At 32.3% G+C, this 19,512-nt stretch overlaps 1 protein-coding gene across 2 annotated transcripts in view; it reads right to left on the bottom strand.

The window, feature by feature from the left end:
* CUL5 (cullin 5) overlaps nt 1-19,512 on the bottom strand; it is a 77,388-nt gene that overhangs the window by 6,578 nt on the left and 51,298 nt on the right. For both annotated transcript variants that reach the window (XM_006913427.3, XM_025047903.1), the window contains 10 exons: nt 19,226-19,356; nt 18,873-18,980; nt 16,199-16,263; nt 7,201-7,333; nt 6,263-6,394; nt 3,582-3,705; nt 3,075-3,250; nt 2,358-2,519; nt 1,509-1,627; nt 767-890 (listed from right to left, as the gene is read on the bottom strand). In XM_006913427.3, coding sequence (XP_006913489.1) covers nt 767-890; nt 1,509-1,627; nt 2,358-2,519; nt 3,075-3,250; nt 3,582-3,705; nt 6,263-6,394; nt 7,201-7,333; nt 16,199-16,263; nt 18,873-18,980; nt 19,226-19,356 — 1,274 coding nt within the window. The remainder of the gene's footprint in view (nt 1-766; nt 891-1,508; nt 1,628-2,357; nt 2,520-3,074; nt 3,251-3,581; nt 3,706-6,262; nt 6,395-7,200; nt 7,334-16,198; nt 16,264-18,872; nt 18,981-19,225; nt 19,357-19,512) is intronic.

Below are 19,512 nucleotides of genomic sequence, written 5' to 3'. Positions count from 1 at the left end.
CTACTCCTTTGTCAAATTATATGTTCTATAAGTAATAAAAAAAATTAATCTTTTCCTCTTATTTGTTTCCTATTTCATTGCATTGGCCAATAATTTCAAACAATATTAAATAATGATAGTAAAACAGGTACAAAGAATGGGGATGGGCAGAGTAGGATCAGGGAGAAATAAGATGTCTCGGCATTACCTAAAGGGACAGCTTGGATTACTGGAATGGGCATAACTATGGATTAGTTTAAGATAAAACAAAAAAACCTTTATTTTCTCTGCGCATCTTATAGTATGACCAGTTACAATGGTCATATATTAGCTTGCAATAGGTATTCTTTATCATGGATGGAAGGTATCATAACTCTAGCTTTAAAACATTTTTTAAAATGTTCCCTAATTTCACATTACAAAGGAATTAGAAATCTTAAATTAAAATTAAAATATGTTAATTCTAGAATTGAAATTTGTTGCTGAGATACATTTATTCAGGTATGGTCAAAGGAAGACACAACCTAAAACCAAGGTTTTGCCCAACCAACAGAATCTACCAGAGTCCGCCAAGCCATACAAGCATCTCTTTCAGCAGATGAGAATGTCATCAATACAACTTTTAAATTCCAGTAAAATGGAAAGTAACTCTTCCTTACAAAAAATTTGAATTCCTACATGTTTTTAAATTCAAAAAAAGGGGGTTTAAAGATTAAAAACAAAAACAAAAATAAACAAAAAGCCAAAGTTTTTCAAATTTTAGACATTCTGTCTTAACATTACAAACCTGGGTTCTTAGTATTCTTAGTTGAACTATTCCTTCATTCTCTTCTTCTCTCATTCTTTCTGTAGTGAGCTGCAAGCGTCCAATCAGGTTGATTTTACCTCTTTTCTGAACTTTTGCATTTTTTCTATAAAAAACAATGCATCAATATCTTACAGAGAAAGGCCTTTTAAACATCATATTATAGCAACAATGTCTGAAAGAGTCAGAAATATTCTAAAAATTAATATCCAAAACTGCTTAAAGGAAAAGTAACAAATAACCAACATACAGTTTTATTTAAAATAAACCCTATGATTTCCCCAAAACACAATAAAGGCTCTGTTAATAAAACAGGGATGACTACACTCCCTGTAATAACAAAGTTAATGTAATTTATACTGCTATGGAATTGGTTAGATAATTGAAGATATATGGGTTGTATTTTAGCATTATCTTCTAACTGGATCTTAAGAAAAAAATGCTTTGCGTGGGTAAAGCCAGCTTTAAAATGTAAAAGGATGGTTTACTTTAAAGATGAAAAGCAATACAATAAAATGTCAGAACTCAAAATGTATCCATGAATAATATATAAAGTAAACATCTCTAATTCATTAACATGTTTAATAAACAACTAAATGGCATAAATCTAGAGTGGTGACAGTATACAGATGTTTTAAATATTACGTAAGAAAAATATTTTGCTAAAAATAAAGCACTAAAATTCAAACAAGTTAGTTTTTAGATCGACCAACATAAACCTTACATTAAACTGAACTCCTGGTTCACTGAGAAGAGGGTACCTTCTGTAAAGTCTTTGGGTGAGTTGACTTGAGGTTCATATAATAAAACTTGACGTTTGAGCTTTGGGAAAGCTACTAACGACTATGAAGAATAAAGAGAAAACAATTAGCATCTATAAATAGAGTTAGATACTAATATCAATTCTCCAACATGAACAATACAGGTGAGGAAACATTATAAACACAAATTCAGAATTCAAACTTTTACTTGGTACCTCCATGACTATAACAACGTAAATGCACAATGAGGACAGACACAACGAGAAGAGTTGGTTATGAGGAAGTGATGAATGCTCTCTTTACAATAAGACAAGAAACTAAAAAGACTGATTACATATGACCCACCACAAACACCACTTGCCAGTTATTTACCAATTGTTTCTCTCTAGGTAATTTAAGAGATCTATGGGGTAGGGATATAATGTAATTACAAGCAAAGGCTAAAGAGTACATTTTACGAGCCCTCAAAAGGACCAAAGTTGTCTAATTCTTAAATTTTTAGTTATTATAAAATCAATGAACAAATTCTCATTATGAAATCTTCGCCACACTCCTCACAGGTAATATTTAAATACCAACTCAATCTTTCTCTCTCTCTCTCTCTCTCTCTTTTTTTTTTTTTTGCCTTTCTCCATCTTAGAAACTTGCTTATTTTCAATTTCTTTTCTTCCATAAATACTTCTTTGGTTTATTTTTCTTGGTTAAAGTCATTTCAGAATTATGAATTTATAAAATATAAGCAAGCTAACACATATGTCCTGCTTTGTGAGAAGATACAATTTTAAAAACAGAACACATAAAAACAAACAAACCCATAATGTCCTTCTTAGCTCAGCATCGGGAAGTTCAGTTGCCAGTTTTAGATTTTCAAAGCTGATTTTCTCTCTGGGTCTTTGGTTCCATGCAAATAACACAGCCAGTTGAAACGTTGTTACCTCCAAATCATACTGACCTACTTCATTCTTAAATGTTATCTATAATAGATAAAGTAATTTAAAAAAATAAGAATCTCTTCATAATGATTACAATTTCTCTAATCTCTCTTACATGAGATTATATTTGGAAAAGATTGGTAGTTGTCTTCCAATATCCATTCTTCCTTTCTTATATGGTAATAAAATTTTTAGCAGACCTTAATGACTGTCCAGAATAAAGGCTCATCTCCCAACTTTCTCTGGAGCAAAATTTAGCCATGTGACTGAGTTCTGGCCAATGAGATATAAGTGGAAATGATGAAGTAAACTTCTAGAAGTTGCCCTTAAAGGAACATATACTATACCCTCGCCTTTCTGTTGTGCTGGAAGACACAGGAGAGATGATACTGGATTCTGCAAACAAGGGCAATACCTTAAGAATGGTGACATAACCAGAATACTATGTTCCTAACAAGTTCATGGAACAGAACCACTATATCTGCTCAAACTTTTAATGTGAGAGAAGCAAAAAGCTATCTTGTTTAAGCAACACTTATTTGGAGTCCTGCTACTTTCAGCCAAACCAATATCTGAACTAACACAATATTTACTTACAATTCCATTTGACATGAGATGATGCCAATGTAATTTTCTACCGCTATGATTTTTTTTGTAGAATTCTTCTACTTCAGGTATCAAATCTTCCAGTTCAGTAGGAAGTGAGACAAAGACTTTCTCAGAACTTCTTGACCAGGCACCAGCATTCAAAATTTTTATATTAACTGAATCAGCTATAGGCAAGAATATCAGAAAACTATAAGGTAAATAATCTTGACAATGGATAAAATTCAAAATAAATAAACAAACATATACATACATACAAGGCAAGCTTTGATAAAAAAAAAAACAAGACTAAAGCTTTTGTTAAAAAGTGTCCTTTTGTTTCCAAAATAAGGGTTAGCAAATCTAAAGTCTGTTTTGCAGGATGTCTTCAAAGAATGTGGTCTTTGTAACATCTTTCTATCTATTACTGTCAAGGTTCATTTTTAATTTACTGGAAAACAAAGATTTTTTTAAAAAAGTTAAAAAAAATATATATTATACACATAAATTATAAAATACCTGGTAAAGCCAATTTATTATTTTTGTGCATTTCCTTAAAAGCCTGGTTCAAATCTTCAGATACTTTTATGTCCTGAAACATTCTAGCAAGCTTGTTTACATAATCTGCAGGCATACCAACTTCCTATGAAAATGAAAGACATAAGAGGTAATAAATAATATATAATCTGATATACTGTTGGTAAAACTTTTAATGGAAAACTAAATCTTAGATGCTTTAATACAAAATTCGTCCTCTCTTATTTATTACAATATCTGTAGTCTAATACCTATTAAATTTGATTCATAAAACCAATAGGTTAGTACAGGCAATCCTGGCTTTCTTTGCACAATTCCAATATTCATGAATTTCAGTTACCATAGTATGAATAAATAGCACCAGTCCCCCAACAACATAGTTCAACTTTCAGTTACCATTATATGTTAAGTGTGAGTAATGCATAAAATATAACCTTCACTTCTAGCTCCTCAATCTACAAATAATTACACAAGTAACAGAGGACATCACATCAGTGAACAATCACAATACTTCTTTCAAAATCTGTTCACCCAGACAGTAAAGCATGTAGTTTTGCTGCATCTTTGTGTTCCAGTGATAAATCTGCATGACAGTAACAAAAATAGATAATTGAAAAGAGGTAACTGGCAACAAAAATGATAAAAGTATAGTAAAGAAATGAAAATAATGCCGGAAGTGAAAACAAAACAGAACATAACAGGAGTTACAGAAGAGCCTACTCTTTTTTGGTTGTCATGTTGATACTGCCAACGTTAAAGACTTAAGTATGCAGAGCCATAGGAAGTTAGTGAAGGCAAACTGTCAATGTAAATGAGAAAAATTGTAGTGATTAAAAAAAAGGATAAGATGCCCCAGAGGAAGTGATATCAGCAAAAATTTTCACAACACTGAAAACCCAAAAGACAAAAGGCTCGAAGCTGATCTAAACTTACAGAGAGAATGACAACTCTCCAAGGCATGCAAAAGATGCTGACTCAGCATTGCAAGTTACAAGACATGAAGGCAAGCTCTAGTCAATCCACTCTTCATTTAACAGTAATATTGAGATAATTCATTTACCACAAAATTCACCCTTTTAAAGTGTACAATAAAGTGGATTTTTGTACAGTATTTACAGTTCTGTAACCATCGTCACTACCTAATTTTAGAACATTAGAACATTTTTATCACCCCCTAAAAAAATCTCCATACTTATTAGCAGTCATTCCCCATCATCTCCTTCCCTAGCTCCTAGGAAACAGCTAATTTACTTTCTGTCTCTACAGATTTGGCTATTTTGAACATTCTGTATTAGTGGAATCATACGATAGGTGTTTTTGTGACAGGCTTGTCAGTTAGAATGTTTTCCAAGTTATCCATGTTGTAGCTTGCATCAGTACTTCATTTCTTTTTATTGCCAAATAATATGCTATGTATAAACCACATTTTATCTATGTATCAGCTGACAAATTGGGTTGTTTCCATTTTTTGGCTATTATGAATAATGCTGCTGTGAATGTTCATGTGCAAGATTTTGTGTGGTCATGTTTTCATTTCTCAAGTGGAATAACTTAAGAGTAGAATTGCTGGGTCAACTCTATATTTAACTTTTTGAGGAACTACCAAATAATTTTCTAAAAAGGTTGCACCATTTTATACTCTCACCAGCAATGCACAGGGTTACAATTTCTCTTCCTCAACAACATTTATTATTGTCTTTTTTATTTTAGCTATCCTAGTGGGAGTAAAGTGGTATCTCATTGTGGTTTTGATTTGCATTTCCCTAATGATTAATGATATTGAGCATCTTTATATTTACTTATTGGCTATTTGTATATCTTCTGTGAAAAAATGTCTATTCTAATCCTTTGCCTATTTTTTAATTGAGTTGTGTTTTTACTGTTGAGTTGTAAGAATTCTTTATATATTCTAGATGCAATATCGGACATATGAATTCAGAGTACTTCCTTAACTAATCTTGTTTTTTTTTTACAAGGAAATAAAAACTTTAACTCTGAAAGTTTGTTTTAAATTACAGTGTAATTTTACAGATAGTAAGAGTTTTTAATGTTCTGACAAAAAATTTCTGAAATCAGTCACAAAATAATTTTTCCCACTGACTGTTAATAATATTAAGATCATTTTGCATAGTCTTAGTTTGCATAGTAATTTTTACTATCCCACGCTACAAAGCAGAGCTATCTGTAAATCCGGAATTTGAAACATATTTATACATGTAAAGACATATTTATTTTAATATAACTCAAATTCCATTAAAATGAACTGAAAGGAACGGACAACATATTTTGATATGGAAATTTAGTCACAATGAGCAATGATTACCCTAAAATAAGCCATCATCTTTTACCTACTGATTCTTTTTGTTATAAAGAAGTATTTACTTACAAACATCTTCATAGTTAAGCAGTTACTAACAACTTAAAAATTATTTGTCCTGTAGCCTACTTAATAAGGTCAGTTCAAACAAGAGCAAAGGTGCTTCGCTACAAGTCTTTATTAAGAAGATATACTTTAATAGATATCATTTTGTTTTATGTAACTGATATCATATGGTTATAAAATATATCTATTTCTTCAACATTAAAGATATCACTAAAATGTATTACTTAAGCACACATATCAACTATGTGCTAAACAACAAATACTTTTAAAAATTACTTACTCTTAGCCACTCTACCATATTCTCTTCAATTTCACTATCAGCAGAGATGTCCAATATAAGACGTCGCGTCAAATGAGCTTTGTGATATCTCATAAAAACGTCTTTGTTTTGTACGTATTTGAGTACCAAGAGCTGTACACACAAAAAAGTTACTGTCAATTCACATATATGCTTAGCCAACTCTTTCAGACCTCTCTTTATCTCCCAATTGTCAACATTCAGAAATTTATAAAGCATATTTACAGGCCTACTAAACTGCCCATCTCTGAAAAATAATCAATCCTGATATTCTATTTGCTACTTTAAAAGTTAGCAAATTTGAGACTTTAACCAAATAACCTTTTAGTTCCTATAAACATCTTCAAATTTTATATAAAATGCAAAAGTGAGTGGTTCTTTCCAATTTCCTCTTCTACATATCTTATTTACCTTTTTCTGACACTAATCTCTCTAGGCTTTAATGTTTATACTTTCTCTATATCCTTATTCATTATTTTCATGTTTGTATTCCTGGGCTTTTATTACACTAACAAAAGGAGACAAATATAAATGAAAGCAACTGCTTCTTTATCTACACTCACTCACCCCTAGTTATCTATTTTGAATTCTCACAAAAAGAAAGAAGTTAAAAACTCCCAGTCTTTCGTCAATTGTTCCAAACACCATCGGCACCATTTTCCTTTTTGTTTTCCCTTTAATAGGTGCTAGAATTTAATTGCCTAAAAAGAATTAATAAAGGGGTAATGCTATTCCCTTTTCTGGAAGTTACGGAATAAAAATTTTCATTTAGAAAAATAACTAACTTATTGAGATCTTGCACTGCAAAATTTCATATTAGTTCCTTATAATGCACATTTTTAAAAAAATGATGTTATCACAGAAAGTCTTATAAGCAAAACACAAACTCAAAGTAAAAAAAATATATATATATTACGTACCACTTCTTTAAGCTTCGCTTCGATCTCTTCAGAGGTTAGTTTTTTGCTTAATGGTGTTTTTCTTAGTAACATGTCACAGTAATTGGCAAGTAGCTCAGGGCATTTTGATTCAGGCTGAGTTTTTAATCCCACCCTAAAAAGCAAATTAAAAGCAGTTAATGAAAAAATGATTGATATTTGCAAATATTTTTTCTAAAGCCAATTTTTCACAAACAAATTTCTTATGTTGTATAAATCCAGTGATAAGGGCCGGAACTAGAATGAACAAGAAGACATCTACGGTGCATAATTAAGGAGGCACTCACTCTTAGGTTCTCATAAATGTACTTGTAGGACCTGAGAGTGAGACTGCCTTAAATTTTTGTACCCTAGGTGCCTTTTTGCTTCATTCTAGTGGTGGCCTTGCCAATAATATATGAAAGATTTTATTCAGACACCTGCTAAAATACTTTTGAAAAACTGAGTAAATCTGTGCATGTTTATACATTAACATTTAAAACTTTTCATTATTAATATGTTAAGATAAACCTGTTATGTCACTCTTTGAAATGTTTCCAATGTAACCTAAACTCCATACCAATGTGATAGCTTTCATCATGCATTTTAAAATACTGTAAGAACTTGTATCTCTCACTTAACAAAAATTTAAAACCAAAGGTATGGTGCCTTTATTCTTGAAAGTCTTGAATTTCTTTATCCTACTTCTTTAAACTATATATGTACATTCAATATTTTAAAATTTCTTGTGTATATAAAATCCAAGTGTTAGTGTACCAGATTTGAGTTATCATTATAAATATACAACTTATCAAAACAATTATAGTGTGTATAAAACATGAATATGCAAAATTTTACTGTATTAACTCTTAAAGATGTGGATAAAACTTTTTTCCTTTCCAATTATGAATCCAAGAATCACAATCAATTTCAGTTCTACTTTTTATTTTTATATATATGCATGTCTTTGCCCTGAAAACTCGTATTCACATAAGTAGACAGAACTGGAAGTTTTCTTACGATGTTAGTTCATTGAGCACTTCCTGAGTTATTTGCTAAAAAAAATACATGATCTAACGAAACTATTTTTAAAAATGCATCCAACTGGCCACCAATTATGCTGAAAGCAAAGAATTGAAAACCATGATCTGCAAAAGAATCTGATACTGAGTCATTAGAAATTCATTTTCTGTACCTCAACAATGTTTCAAAATATTCCTTTTTTATGCAACATGGAGGCTTTTTTATATCCTAAAGCTATATACCAACCAAAGTAAGAATAAGAGAAGTATAACTTTCTTTGGAAAATAAGGAAGAGTAATTGGAGAAAGAAGTGGACAGAAGAAATTGCAATAATACTTCCACCAGAGGGCTCAATTTTAGAAAAGAATAGATGTGCAAGTTAAAGATTTAGAAACTGATTTCCTAAAAAGTATCCACACTGGCATACTCTAGGAAACTTTCTGTATCTCTCAAGGTAGATATATGCCAGTCTGAAGATCACTAACTTACTTTGCAAGAATCTATTCATCTCCTCCAATCTATTCGCACTGCCAATGCCTAGCTCCTGCATGAACTACTGTAATATCTGCAGTGGTCTATCTCCCTTTCTCCAATTCAACCTGTTGAGAAGACAGCTGTCAGTCTTTTGTTGTTGTTTCTTTGAACACAGTGTAGAATTTTACCACCCCCACCCCAGCTATTTTAGCCTTTTTTGTTGTTTTCAGTTTTAAGCTGTTATACTGTGATGTGCCCAGGAAAGTTTTAATTGGCATTTACCCTGCTTGGGTCTCAAAGAGATGCCTGAGTTTAAGAGTCGGTATCTTTATCAATTTTGGAAATTTCTGGTCGATAGCTCTTCAATTATTGCTTATGCCCTCCTTTCTATCTTCTATGATTCCAACTACACATTGTTATAGATATTTTACCATTTTTCAGATGACAACGTCCATCTATTTGTCCATTTAATACTTATTATCTTTTTAAGATTATTATTGAGATATAATTCACACCATACAATTCATCCATTTAAAATGTGCAATTCAATGTCTTTTAAGTATATTCATAAAGTTGTGCAACCATCATAATAAAATTTTAAAACATTTTCAATACTCCAAAAAGAAACCCCATACTCATTAGCAGTTAAATCTCGTTCTCTACCTGCCCCTTCCTCTCAGGTCCTGGCTACAGTTAATCTCCTTCCTGTCACTATGGATTTCTTTATTCTGGACATCTCATACAGATGGAATCACACAACATGTGGTCTTCTGTGACTGATTTCTTTTACTTAGCGTAACGCGTTTCAGTTTTGTCCACATCATATAGCATGTATCAATAGTTCATTCCTTTCTAAAACATATTTATCTTTCTATTGTGGTGAAAATAAGCATTTTAACCATTTTTATGTGTACAATTCAGTGGCATTCAATGTTCTGCAAATATCGCCACGGTCAACGTCCAGAACGTTTTCATTATCCTAAACAGAAACCCTATGCCCATTAAACAATAACTTCCCACTCCCCCAACTCCATCCCTGGTAACATGTATTCTATCCTATTTTTTCTATCAATGAACTTGACTATTCTAGATACCTCATATAAAGAGAATCATACAAAATTTGTGCTTTTGTGTTCAGCTTATTTTACTGAGCACATTATTCTCAAGGTTTTATTCATGTTGCAGCATGTATCAGAATTTCATTCCTTTTTATGGCTGAATAATATTTTGTTGCATGGATATACCATAATTTGCTTAACCATTCATCAGAAAATGGCATTTGGATGGTTTCTATTTTTTTGGCTAATAATAATGCTGCTATAAATACTCATATACAAATTTTAGAGTGGATGTATGTATGCGCTCATTTTTCTTGTGTCTACACCCAAGAGTGGAACTACTGAGTTAAATAGTAACTCTGTTTAACTTCTTGAGGAGCTATCAAACTGTTTCTAAAGCCGCTGCACACCAACTGTATATGATTCTAACCTCTCCACATCCTCATCAACACTTGCTAACATCTTTTTAATTTTAGCCATCCTAGCAGGTGTGAATGGTATATCACTCTGGTTAAGCTATTAATTTTAATTAATTGAATGTCCTTATCTGTAAACTCCAATATTGGGATCATATGAAAGTCTGCTTCTAAAATGATTTTTCTCTTAGTTGATCATAAGTTTCTCTGCCTTCACAGGACTAGTAATGTCATACTGAATACTGGGCACTGCATATAAAAGAATCACAGAGGAACCAGATGATGTTACCTTCCATTAAGAATGGATTCATCCTTTGTTCTGCTATGAAAGAGGCTAATAACTTTAATCCAATCAGGAACTGAGTTCAATCAATCTACTTCCGGTTAGCCGCTGAATCCAAGGAATGTTCCTCCTGGGCTTTCAATTAGAGCCTAGTGGGTTTTGCCATTCCATTCCTGTGTTACCACCAAAAGCTCCGCTGGCTCTTAGCAGTACTGCTTAGCTTGAGCCAAACCTAATTCGTAGCTGCTGCTTTTCAGGGAAACATAACTACGAATCCTCGGTTAACCTCTGAAAGGTTCTCTCTCATTTCTATGTTTCAAATATTTTGTCCTAGCTGCCTCTGTAGCTCTTTGGTAATATAAAAATTACAATTTTCTATATTACCTGATTTTCCTGGTTGTTCTCAGTGAAAGCATTAGCCTACCACAAACTATTCTATCCTTCCTCAGAAGTGAGTCTCCCAAATAACTGGATGCTACTAGCAGTTTCATTTTTTGTAAAACATCACCTTCACCACTTCCAACAGCCACGACAACCTGGATCAGCTAATAATACTCCTTTTATTCCACAGGATTTTTTCTACTTTAATTTGGTGCTAAAGGTAGGACATGGTGACCTAAGAATTAGAAAATAAAGAGAAATCCAGCGATTTTCATTTCTAGGAAACTGTAGAAACACTTTCACACACATAAAATGACAAATATACAATATTAATCACTGGAGCACTATTAGTAATAGCAAAATATCAGAAACTACTTAGTGTGGCAATAAAGGATCAATTAAATAAACTATGCTAGATCTACCAGACAGAATGCCATGCTACTATTAAGAAAAATGAAATTATAAAAAACCCACTGCAAACATGCTGTGTTGAAATACTGAGAGTATTCTCCCTAAGATCAGGAACGAGACAAGAATGTTCACATTCACCACTGCTATTCGTCACTGTACTAGAAGTTTCTAGTTAGATCAATTAGGCAAGAAAAAGAAATAAAGGCATCCAAGTTGGAAAGAAAGAAGTAAAAGTATCACTATTCACAGATGTCATAATCTTGTATGTACAAAGTATGAAAGAATTCACAAAACAACTACTAGAGCTAATTCAGCAAAGCTGCAGGGTACAAGATCAACACGCATAAATCGGTGTGGTTTTATGCACCAACACTGAACAATCCACAAGGAAAATAAGAAAACAATTCTATTTATAACATCCAAAAGAAAAACATACCTAGGAATAAATTTAACCAAGAACATGAAAGCCCAAGCAGAGTGAAAGCGCCACCAGTGCAGGGTTGCAACCTTGCATGGGGTGTCAGAGCCTACGCTGGGTAAGTTAGACATTCACTAGAAAGGCTAAGTATCAGGTGTCAAAACCCAAACAGAGAGCGGGTGTGTTGACACGGAGGAGTGGCCAGGTATGGAGTACAAGAGACCAAATAGGTAAGGAGGGTGTCTGTATAAGGAGAAGGTACGATGGGAGATGTTAAGATTTCAGCGGGATGAAGAAGGCATCCATGTAGGGGGTGACCCAGCTTGAGAAGTCAGAGAGAGAAATGTATCCATAAGGAAACAAGGCCAGGCATCATAGTTGTAAATATGTGTGTGTACCTTTATATTTGTCCAATGAGAGGGCCTTGACGCAGTGACATCCTAATAGCAATGAATATACCTAGCATCAGATCTTGTCCACTAAATATCACCATCTAAAAGAAATGAGGGCTCTGTGAAAAAAATCGCTGATTCTAAGGCTAGGCAAGGGAAAATAGAAAGTGAGTCTGGAAATTCTCATGTGCCAAAAGGAAAGGAAGAGTTTACTGTTAAAACAACAACAACAACAACAACAACAACAACCCTAAAACCAGTTCGCATTAGTAAAATCTAGGATAATCTGAAAACTAAAATAAAGAATGATAGAAAATTATAACCCAATGATTAAAATAGAAAACTATGAGTCCATACTGACATGATAAATCAATGTAAAAGTTGAAAATTTGATAAGCAATGGGATCTTTATAGAGTTTTAAAGTGCTAGTCACAAAATAATTACAAAGAGAAAAAGAAAAACTTTGCAGTGTTGAAAAGTCTGACAGACATGAACTTAATCAAGTGATCAAAGTATAAAAAAAATCAGTAATGAGATAAATCAAAATCATGTGCCTCAGATAAGGTTCAGTGACAAGAACAAAGTTTCACTTCTGCCAAAGATACAAACCTGAATCTAATTATAAGGAAATATGGGATTAACTCAAACTAAGGAATATTGTACAAAATAACTGGCCTGCAATCTTCAAAAGTGTCAAGGTCATGAGAGTCAAAGAAAGTCTGAAGGATGGTTCCAGACCAAAGAGAACCAAAGAAATATGACTGAATGCAACATATGATTCTGTAGAGGCTAATTTTCTTATTAAAAAAACATTATATAGTCAATCAATGAAATTTAAAATGGTCTGAATAGGTGGTAGCATGCACCAAAGCCAATTTCTTGATTTTGATATCTGTATTGTGATTATATTTGTAGAAAATATATACTAATGTACTGGGAATGATAAAAAACTTTCAAATGGTTCTAGAAAAAAATTTTAATGTATCTCCAAAAAGAAAAGGATAATAACAGCATTTACAACTTTATGAATATAAATTTGACAACGTAGAAAAAATGAACAAATTTCTTGAAAAACACAACTTACCAAAACTAAAACTAGATTAAATAAAAATCTGAAAAACACTGCATCAACTGAAGATATTGAACTTGTGATCAAAATCTACCCATAAAGAAAACTCCAGGCCCAGATGGTTTTAGTCACAAATTCTATCAAACATTTAAGGAAAAAGTTATAGCAATTACATTAATTCTTTTAGAACATACAAAGTAATCCTTATTATGAGGTCAGCATAATCCTGATACTAGAAAATGACAAAGAGATTACAAAAATGAAAACTGGACAAGGCACAAAGACCAGAAAAGAAGAGATAAATCCTTCACGAACATAGACAAAAAGTAATTTAACAAAACGTTAGCGAACTGAATTTAGGAATATATAAAAAGAACAACATATCATGATCAAGGGGAGTGTACCCCAGGAATTCAAACTTGGTTTAATTTTTTTTTAAACCAATGTATTTCTCCACATCAAAAGAATATGGAGGAAAAACTTTATGATCATTTCAACACAGTAAAAGCACTTAATAAAAGTTAGCACCCATTCATTATAAAGTTTTAACAAAGAAAAGCAATCTAGTTAAGGGCATCTATGAAAAACTCTCAGCTAACTTTGTACTTAATGATGAAATATTAATAACTTTCCCCTTGAGCTTGCCAAAAAAAGGCAAGGATGTCTATTCTTACTACTTCTATTCAACACTGTACTTATAATCCTAGCCAGTGCATCAGTGAAAGAAATAGAAGTGGTATAAAGATCAGAAAGGAAGAAGTAAAATTGTCTCTATTCACAGATTACATGATTGTTTACACAGAAAATTTTTAAAAATTTACATAACAATTACTAGAATAACTTTAACATGGTAAAAAGACATGTAACTATATAAAAATCAACTGTATTTCTATATACTAGAAAAATAATAGAATATCAAAGCCACTCATGGAAAAAAAGAACAAAATTATACTACCTGGCATCAAGATTTAGTACAAAACTATATTATCATGACTATATGGTAATGGCCTAAGGATACCCAAATATATCAATGGAATAGAATACAGACCCAGAAAAACAAACACATACTTAAGTCACTTGATTTTTGACAAAAGGCACCAAAGCAAGGTAGTGGGAAATGGAAAGTATTTCCAACAAATGATGATGAAACCACTATGGAAAAGGGCGGCGAGAAGAAATGTAATCCCTAACTTAAACTATATACAAACATTACGATGGATCTTAGACCTAAATGTGAAAACGAAAATGATAAAGTTTCTAGAGGAAAACAAGATTATCTTCATGACCTAAGGGTAGAGGTAGACAAAAGTTTTCTAGACAAAACACAGAAGTGAAAACCATAAAAGAAAAGCATATATTTTACAAAGGACCTGTAAAGGGGATATATAAGAACTCCTACATAGTCCACTAATAAAAAGAACAATCCAATGAAAAGAAAAAGGAGGCCAAAAATTTGAACACTTTATAAAGAAAAATATACGAATACTAAAACATGAAAAAGTACTTAACATCAACAATCATGAGAAATGGCAATTAAAACTACAGTGAGATAGCTCCACTTATATCCAGAATGACTAAAGTTAAATTAACAACACTAAATGGTGGCAAAAATGAGGATCAACTGGTGCTCTTACATTTTGTTGGTATGAGCGGAAAACAGTACAACCACTTTGGAAAACAAACGAACATGATATACTAAAGCATGAATGAAGCTCAAAACACTATGCTAAATTGAAAGAAGCTTTACACAAAAAAAGTACATATTGTATAATTCCATTTATATGAAGTCCCAGATCAGGCAAAACTAATCTATGATGAAATAATCAGAATAGTTGCTTTTAGGAGATAGAGGTGGGACTGACTGAAAATGGAGATGAGGCATCAAGGATGATGAAGATACTGTATATCTTAAGAAAGGTATAAGCACTTCTTAAATCTCACAAAACTATACATTTAAAATACACGCATGACTGTAGGCAATTTTTATTTAAAAAAATAAACACCAAATTCAATTTATCACTGCATGCAGAAGTACTTAAGGGAGTAAAGGTTACTGATGCCTGAAACTTCTTTTGCAAAGTATTTAAAAAGTTGACTGATATATAGGGAGATACATATTTGATAAAGCAAGAGAGTGACTTTACTGTAAGTTTGAGATTTTTTCAACAAAAAGTACTAGGAGCAGAGGAGAATGAGGAATATGAATACAATATGAAGAGATTTCCAAAATGTACTATTATGTTTCATATATTACACAATTCATAGAGAACACAATAAATGCCCTTCTAAACTATGCCAATTACTACAATACTTTTATGACCCAGGTGTCTTCCACTATAATATCACTCAAACAACTTACATAGCTAAAAAAAAAACCCCATCAAAACTAAAAATGATTTAAATTTAAAAACCCCAAATTTTTCCTTAAGAAATGCTATTTTTCAAATATTTTAGCATTATGTATAAATCTGTTTAAACAGCAATTCTCAGCTAGAAATTACATAAAAATCATTTTCCAATTAACCTTTAATCTTTAAATCTTTAGTGCTACTTAGTACTGCCCCGAAGACACCATAACTAGCTCAGATTACTATTTCACTAAATTTCGATTTTCAGATTTTCTATAATACTTAGCACAAGTAAATTCATCCTACCAACAATGAGAGATCGATTTTTAAAAATGGTAAATAAAAATGGTAAATTAAAATTCACTTCCATTCTTTTTATCCTTATGGTAAACTGAGTCATCGTCTATGCATTTACAGGTACTAAAACAACTTTAGTGCCTAATAAGAGAAAAACAAGTAGAGGTTCTAAAAGAATAAGACCAAAACATTTTTCTACTTAAAAAAATAAGGTCAACATATTTTTTGGTCATAAAAGGAGATGACTTAATAGAAAATTAAAAATTAAGACAATTTTTAATAATCAAAGACTGCAAAAATCATAAAAGTAAAAAAAATACAAAAACAAACCTAACAGGATTAGGAAAATAGGGCACTTTGCATATCCAATAACATACAATACATTCCAAAAAATTTAAGATTTTAAACATTTGATTTTTTAAAAACTTACCCTTTCTGCTTCAAAGGTAATTCAAGTTTAAATATGGTAGCATCATTAACAACTGCTTTATATGCCTACAAATAATAATTTAAAATAAAATATGAACATTCTTTTTGATATTTAATAGTTATATAAATTGTTACAATTCCAATAATACAATAAAAATATAAATAAATTATTTTTAATGGTATATTTGGTCTGATAGGATTTTTCAAGTCAATGACTTCAGCATACTCTTTGTCATGTTATGATTATCAATATTCTCAAGTGGGGTCTTAATGCTGACAACTATACCATTTTATCTTATCCACAAATTATCCTTAAAAACATCTTCATACTCTTTTCTCTTCAAACCTCTAATATTCCCTCCCCCATGTACACTCTTAGCTGATGATGCAGCTTCTGATTTCACTGAGAAAACTTTAATAATCAGAATTCCCTCCTATTTCTCTTGCATCATCAATTTTTTCCCTCTCCACTGTTTCTGTAGCATCAGCATATAAACATATTGTTACTTTTCAAGTCTTAAAAATTCTCTCTTGGCTTTGTCCACCTTCAGCTACCGTTTCTTCTTTTTTCTCCTCTCTCTCTCTCTCTCTCTCTCCTCTCTCCTCTCCCTCTCTCTCTCTTTCACTCTCTCTCTTTAGCTCTTTCTCCTAGAGGAATTATCTAATTCACTCTCTGCATCTTCTCTACTGCCGTTCTTACTGGAAATCATTCTAACCAAGCTTTCACACCAGTACTCTGCCCAATCGTTCTTGTCAAAGTCACTCGCAACCTCCATGTTGCTGAAGATTATGGTTAATCCCCATCTTATTTGACCTATAAGCAGCATTTTACAACAGCAGAGAATGCCCTCTTCCTGAAAGTGCTTTTTCCCTTTTCTAGCACACAGGACTCTCCTGATCATTCTACTCATTCTCCTTTCACTTCATGAAAGATCATTCCTCATCTTTCTGATAAATAAATATAGAATGCCCCAGGCTGGACAGTCCTTGGTTGTTTCTTTTTTCCATCCTCATTTATTAACTTGATGATCATAGTGTCAGTGCTTTAAACACCATCTATATGCTGAAGCTCTCAAATTTATTTTTTTCAGGCCCATTCCCTCCCTTAAACTCCAGACTTGACATTGCTACATGAATGTTTAATAAATATTTCAAAGTTAACTTGTCTAGAACTGAGTTCCTAACCGCTCTGCAACCATCTCCACAAAAAGTGCTTCTTTCAAACTCTCCCCCATCTCAGCAAAAGCATATGCTTTCAAATTGGTCAGAACAAAAATCTGAGTGTCATCCTTGACTGGTCTCTTTCTATCGCATTCCACATCTGATTCATCTATTTAGTCTATTTTTATAATGTAATCAGAATCCTGTTTAGTCTATTTTTATAATGTAATCAGAATTCAACTACTTTTGACTACCTCTACCCACTATTGTTCTGGGCCAAGCTTCTGTATTACTTAATTGAATTAAATAGGTTCTTAACTGATACTCCTCCATCTTCACCTGCCTCCCTTCTGTCTATTCTTTTTGCAGCAGCCATGTGATCCTGTTGAAAAGTAAGTCAGGTCCTGTCATTCTGTTCAAAAGCTTTCAATGACTTTCTGCCCTACTCAGAGTAAAAACCAAACTCCTTACCTTGGCTTTACATGATATGGCTTCCTGCTACCTTTTTAACTTCATTTCCCATTATTCTCCCACTCACTCAATCCACTCAAACTACAATGAGCTCTTTCATCTCTGTTCCTGGAACCTGACAGGTACATACCTGCCTTAGAGCCTTTGCATCTGCTTTCCCTCTGTCTGGAACACTCTTCCCTCAATTAGCCACATGATTTATTCCTAATCACTTTCAATCTTAATGCGCATGTCCCCTCAATTAAGCCTTTGAGAAGCCATTAAATTTAATATTTCAAACCACTTTATTACCTCCATACTCTCTCTTAACTCCTTTCCTACTCTGTCTATATCTATCTATCAATGATCGACTGAACCACCTACTACCTACCTTAAAAGAGAAAAACAGAGGAAAAAAATCCTACTGGAGGAAGTTGATTGTCTTTTTAGTCACAGAAAAAACAACTCTAACTTCAGAAGTCAAAAAAGGTAGTTGAAGAGGGGGAAAAAAATTAATGGTAATTTCTAGTAATAGGTTTATGATATTTAAAAAGACACAACTCTAAGGACAACAATCTGTTTTGTTATCGTTATTCCCCACTATCGAGGATGAGAGAAGAGGGTAAGGGAAGCAAGAATAAATGTGACATAACTCTCACAGGAGCCCTATGAAAAGACAGAGGAACCAACTCTGCTTGAGATATGATGTAGGAGGAGGCAGGGTATTAAGGAAGTTCCAAAATATTTTGAGCTGGGTCATAAAGAAAGAATGAATAGGAATTAAACCATCAGTAATATTACGAAACAAAAACATTTTTAGAAAAAAGAGGAAGAGAACTTTCTAGCAAATTCTAGTTCATGAGCATATCCCATGCTTACAAAAACATTTAACCACCAAATATAATAAATATGGTTGCCCTCCACTGAAGAAAAATCAGAACGGCTAGGTTTTTGGTTTGTAATTTAATAACATAATGACGCAAGTTTTGTACTAAAAGTAAATGATGACAGTAGTCATCATTATATATATAGGAATATATAGAAATATATATATATATATATACCTTATCTCTTGCAGTAAGAAATCGTGGATCATCTTGAAAAGCTTCTTTGACGAGTTTACTAAATCTATTAAAGAGTGTAAGTAACTGCTCAACATATTTCTCAGAGTCCTAAAAATAAAATGTGTTATATTTGAGTTTTTAAAAAGAATAATATAAAAAAGTAAGAAAATATCAGCATAAATTTAACAAAACACTATAGCTTTAAAATTTGGGAAGTTTTCTGAACATTTTTTCCTAAAAATTAAAAGGTATTCCAATATCACTGTTTTGCCATCAATTACTATTTTCAATACCCAAACCTCATTTAAAAAATAAATGATATGTATCTACTACTGCCATTGAGGAAAACTTACTGTAGTAATAGTTTCAGCAGCTGCTACCATATCTGCCAGGCCAGCACTAATGATATGTTCCTCCAAGTCTTTCAGCATTGGCTCTATCCCATTAGGAACTTTGTCCATTAATGAAAACATTAAGTGTAACTCTGAAAGGATAGAACACACTCATGTAATCATTTCATCCATCAGAATAAATGTTCTCTTTGATTTGTATCATGGATCTAGAATGCTTATGATAGTAAGAGTTTGGAGAAATATTACTTGCAAGTTAATAATATTTTGTGGGTACAATTAGTTCAGGA

This window comes from Pteropus alecto, unplaced genomic scaffold (assembly GCF_000325575.1).
Source record: "Pteropus alecto unplaced genomic scaffold, ASM32557v1 scaffold385, whole genome shotgun sequence".
NCBI lineage: Eukaryota > Metazoa > Chordata > Mammalia > Chiroptera > Pteropodidae > Pteropus > Pteropus alecto.
Note: the sequence above shows the minus strand (reverse complement) of the source record. Positions and strands in the feature narration are given on the sequence as shown.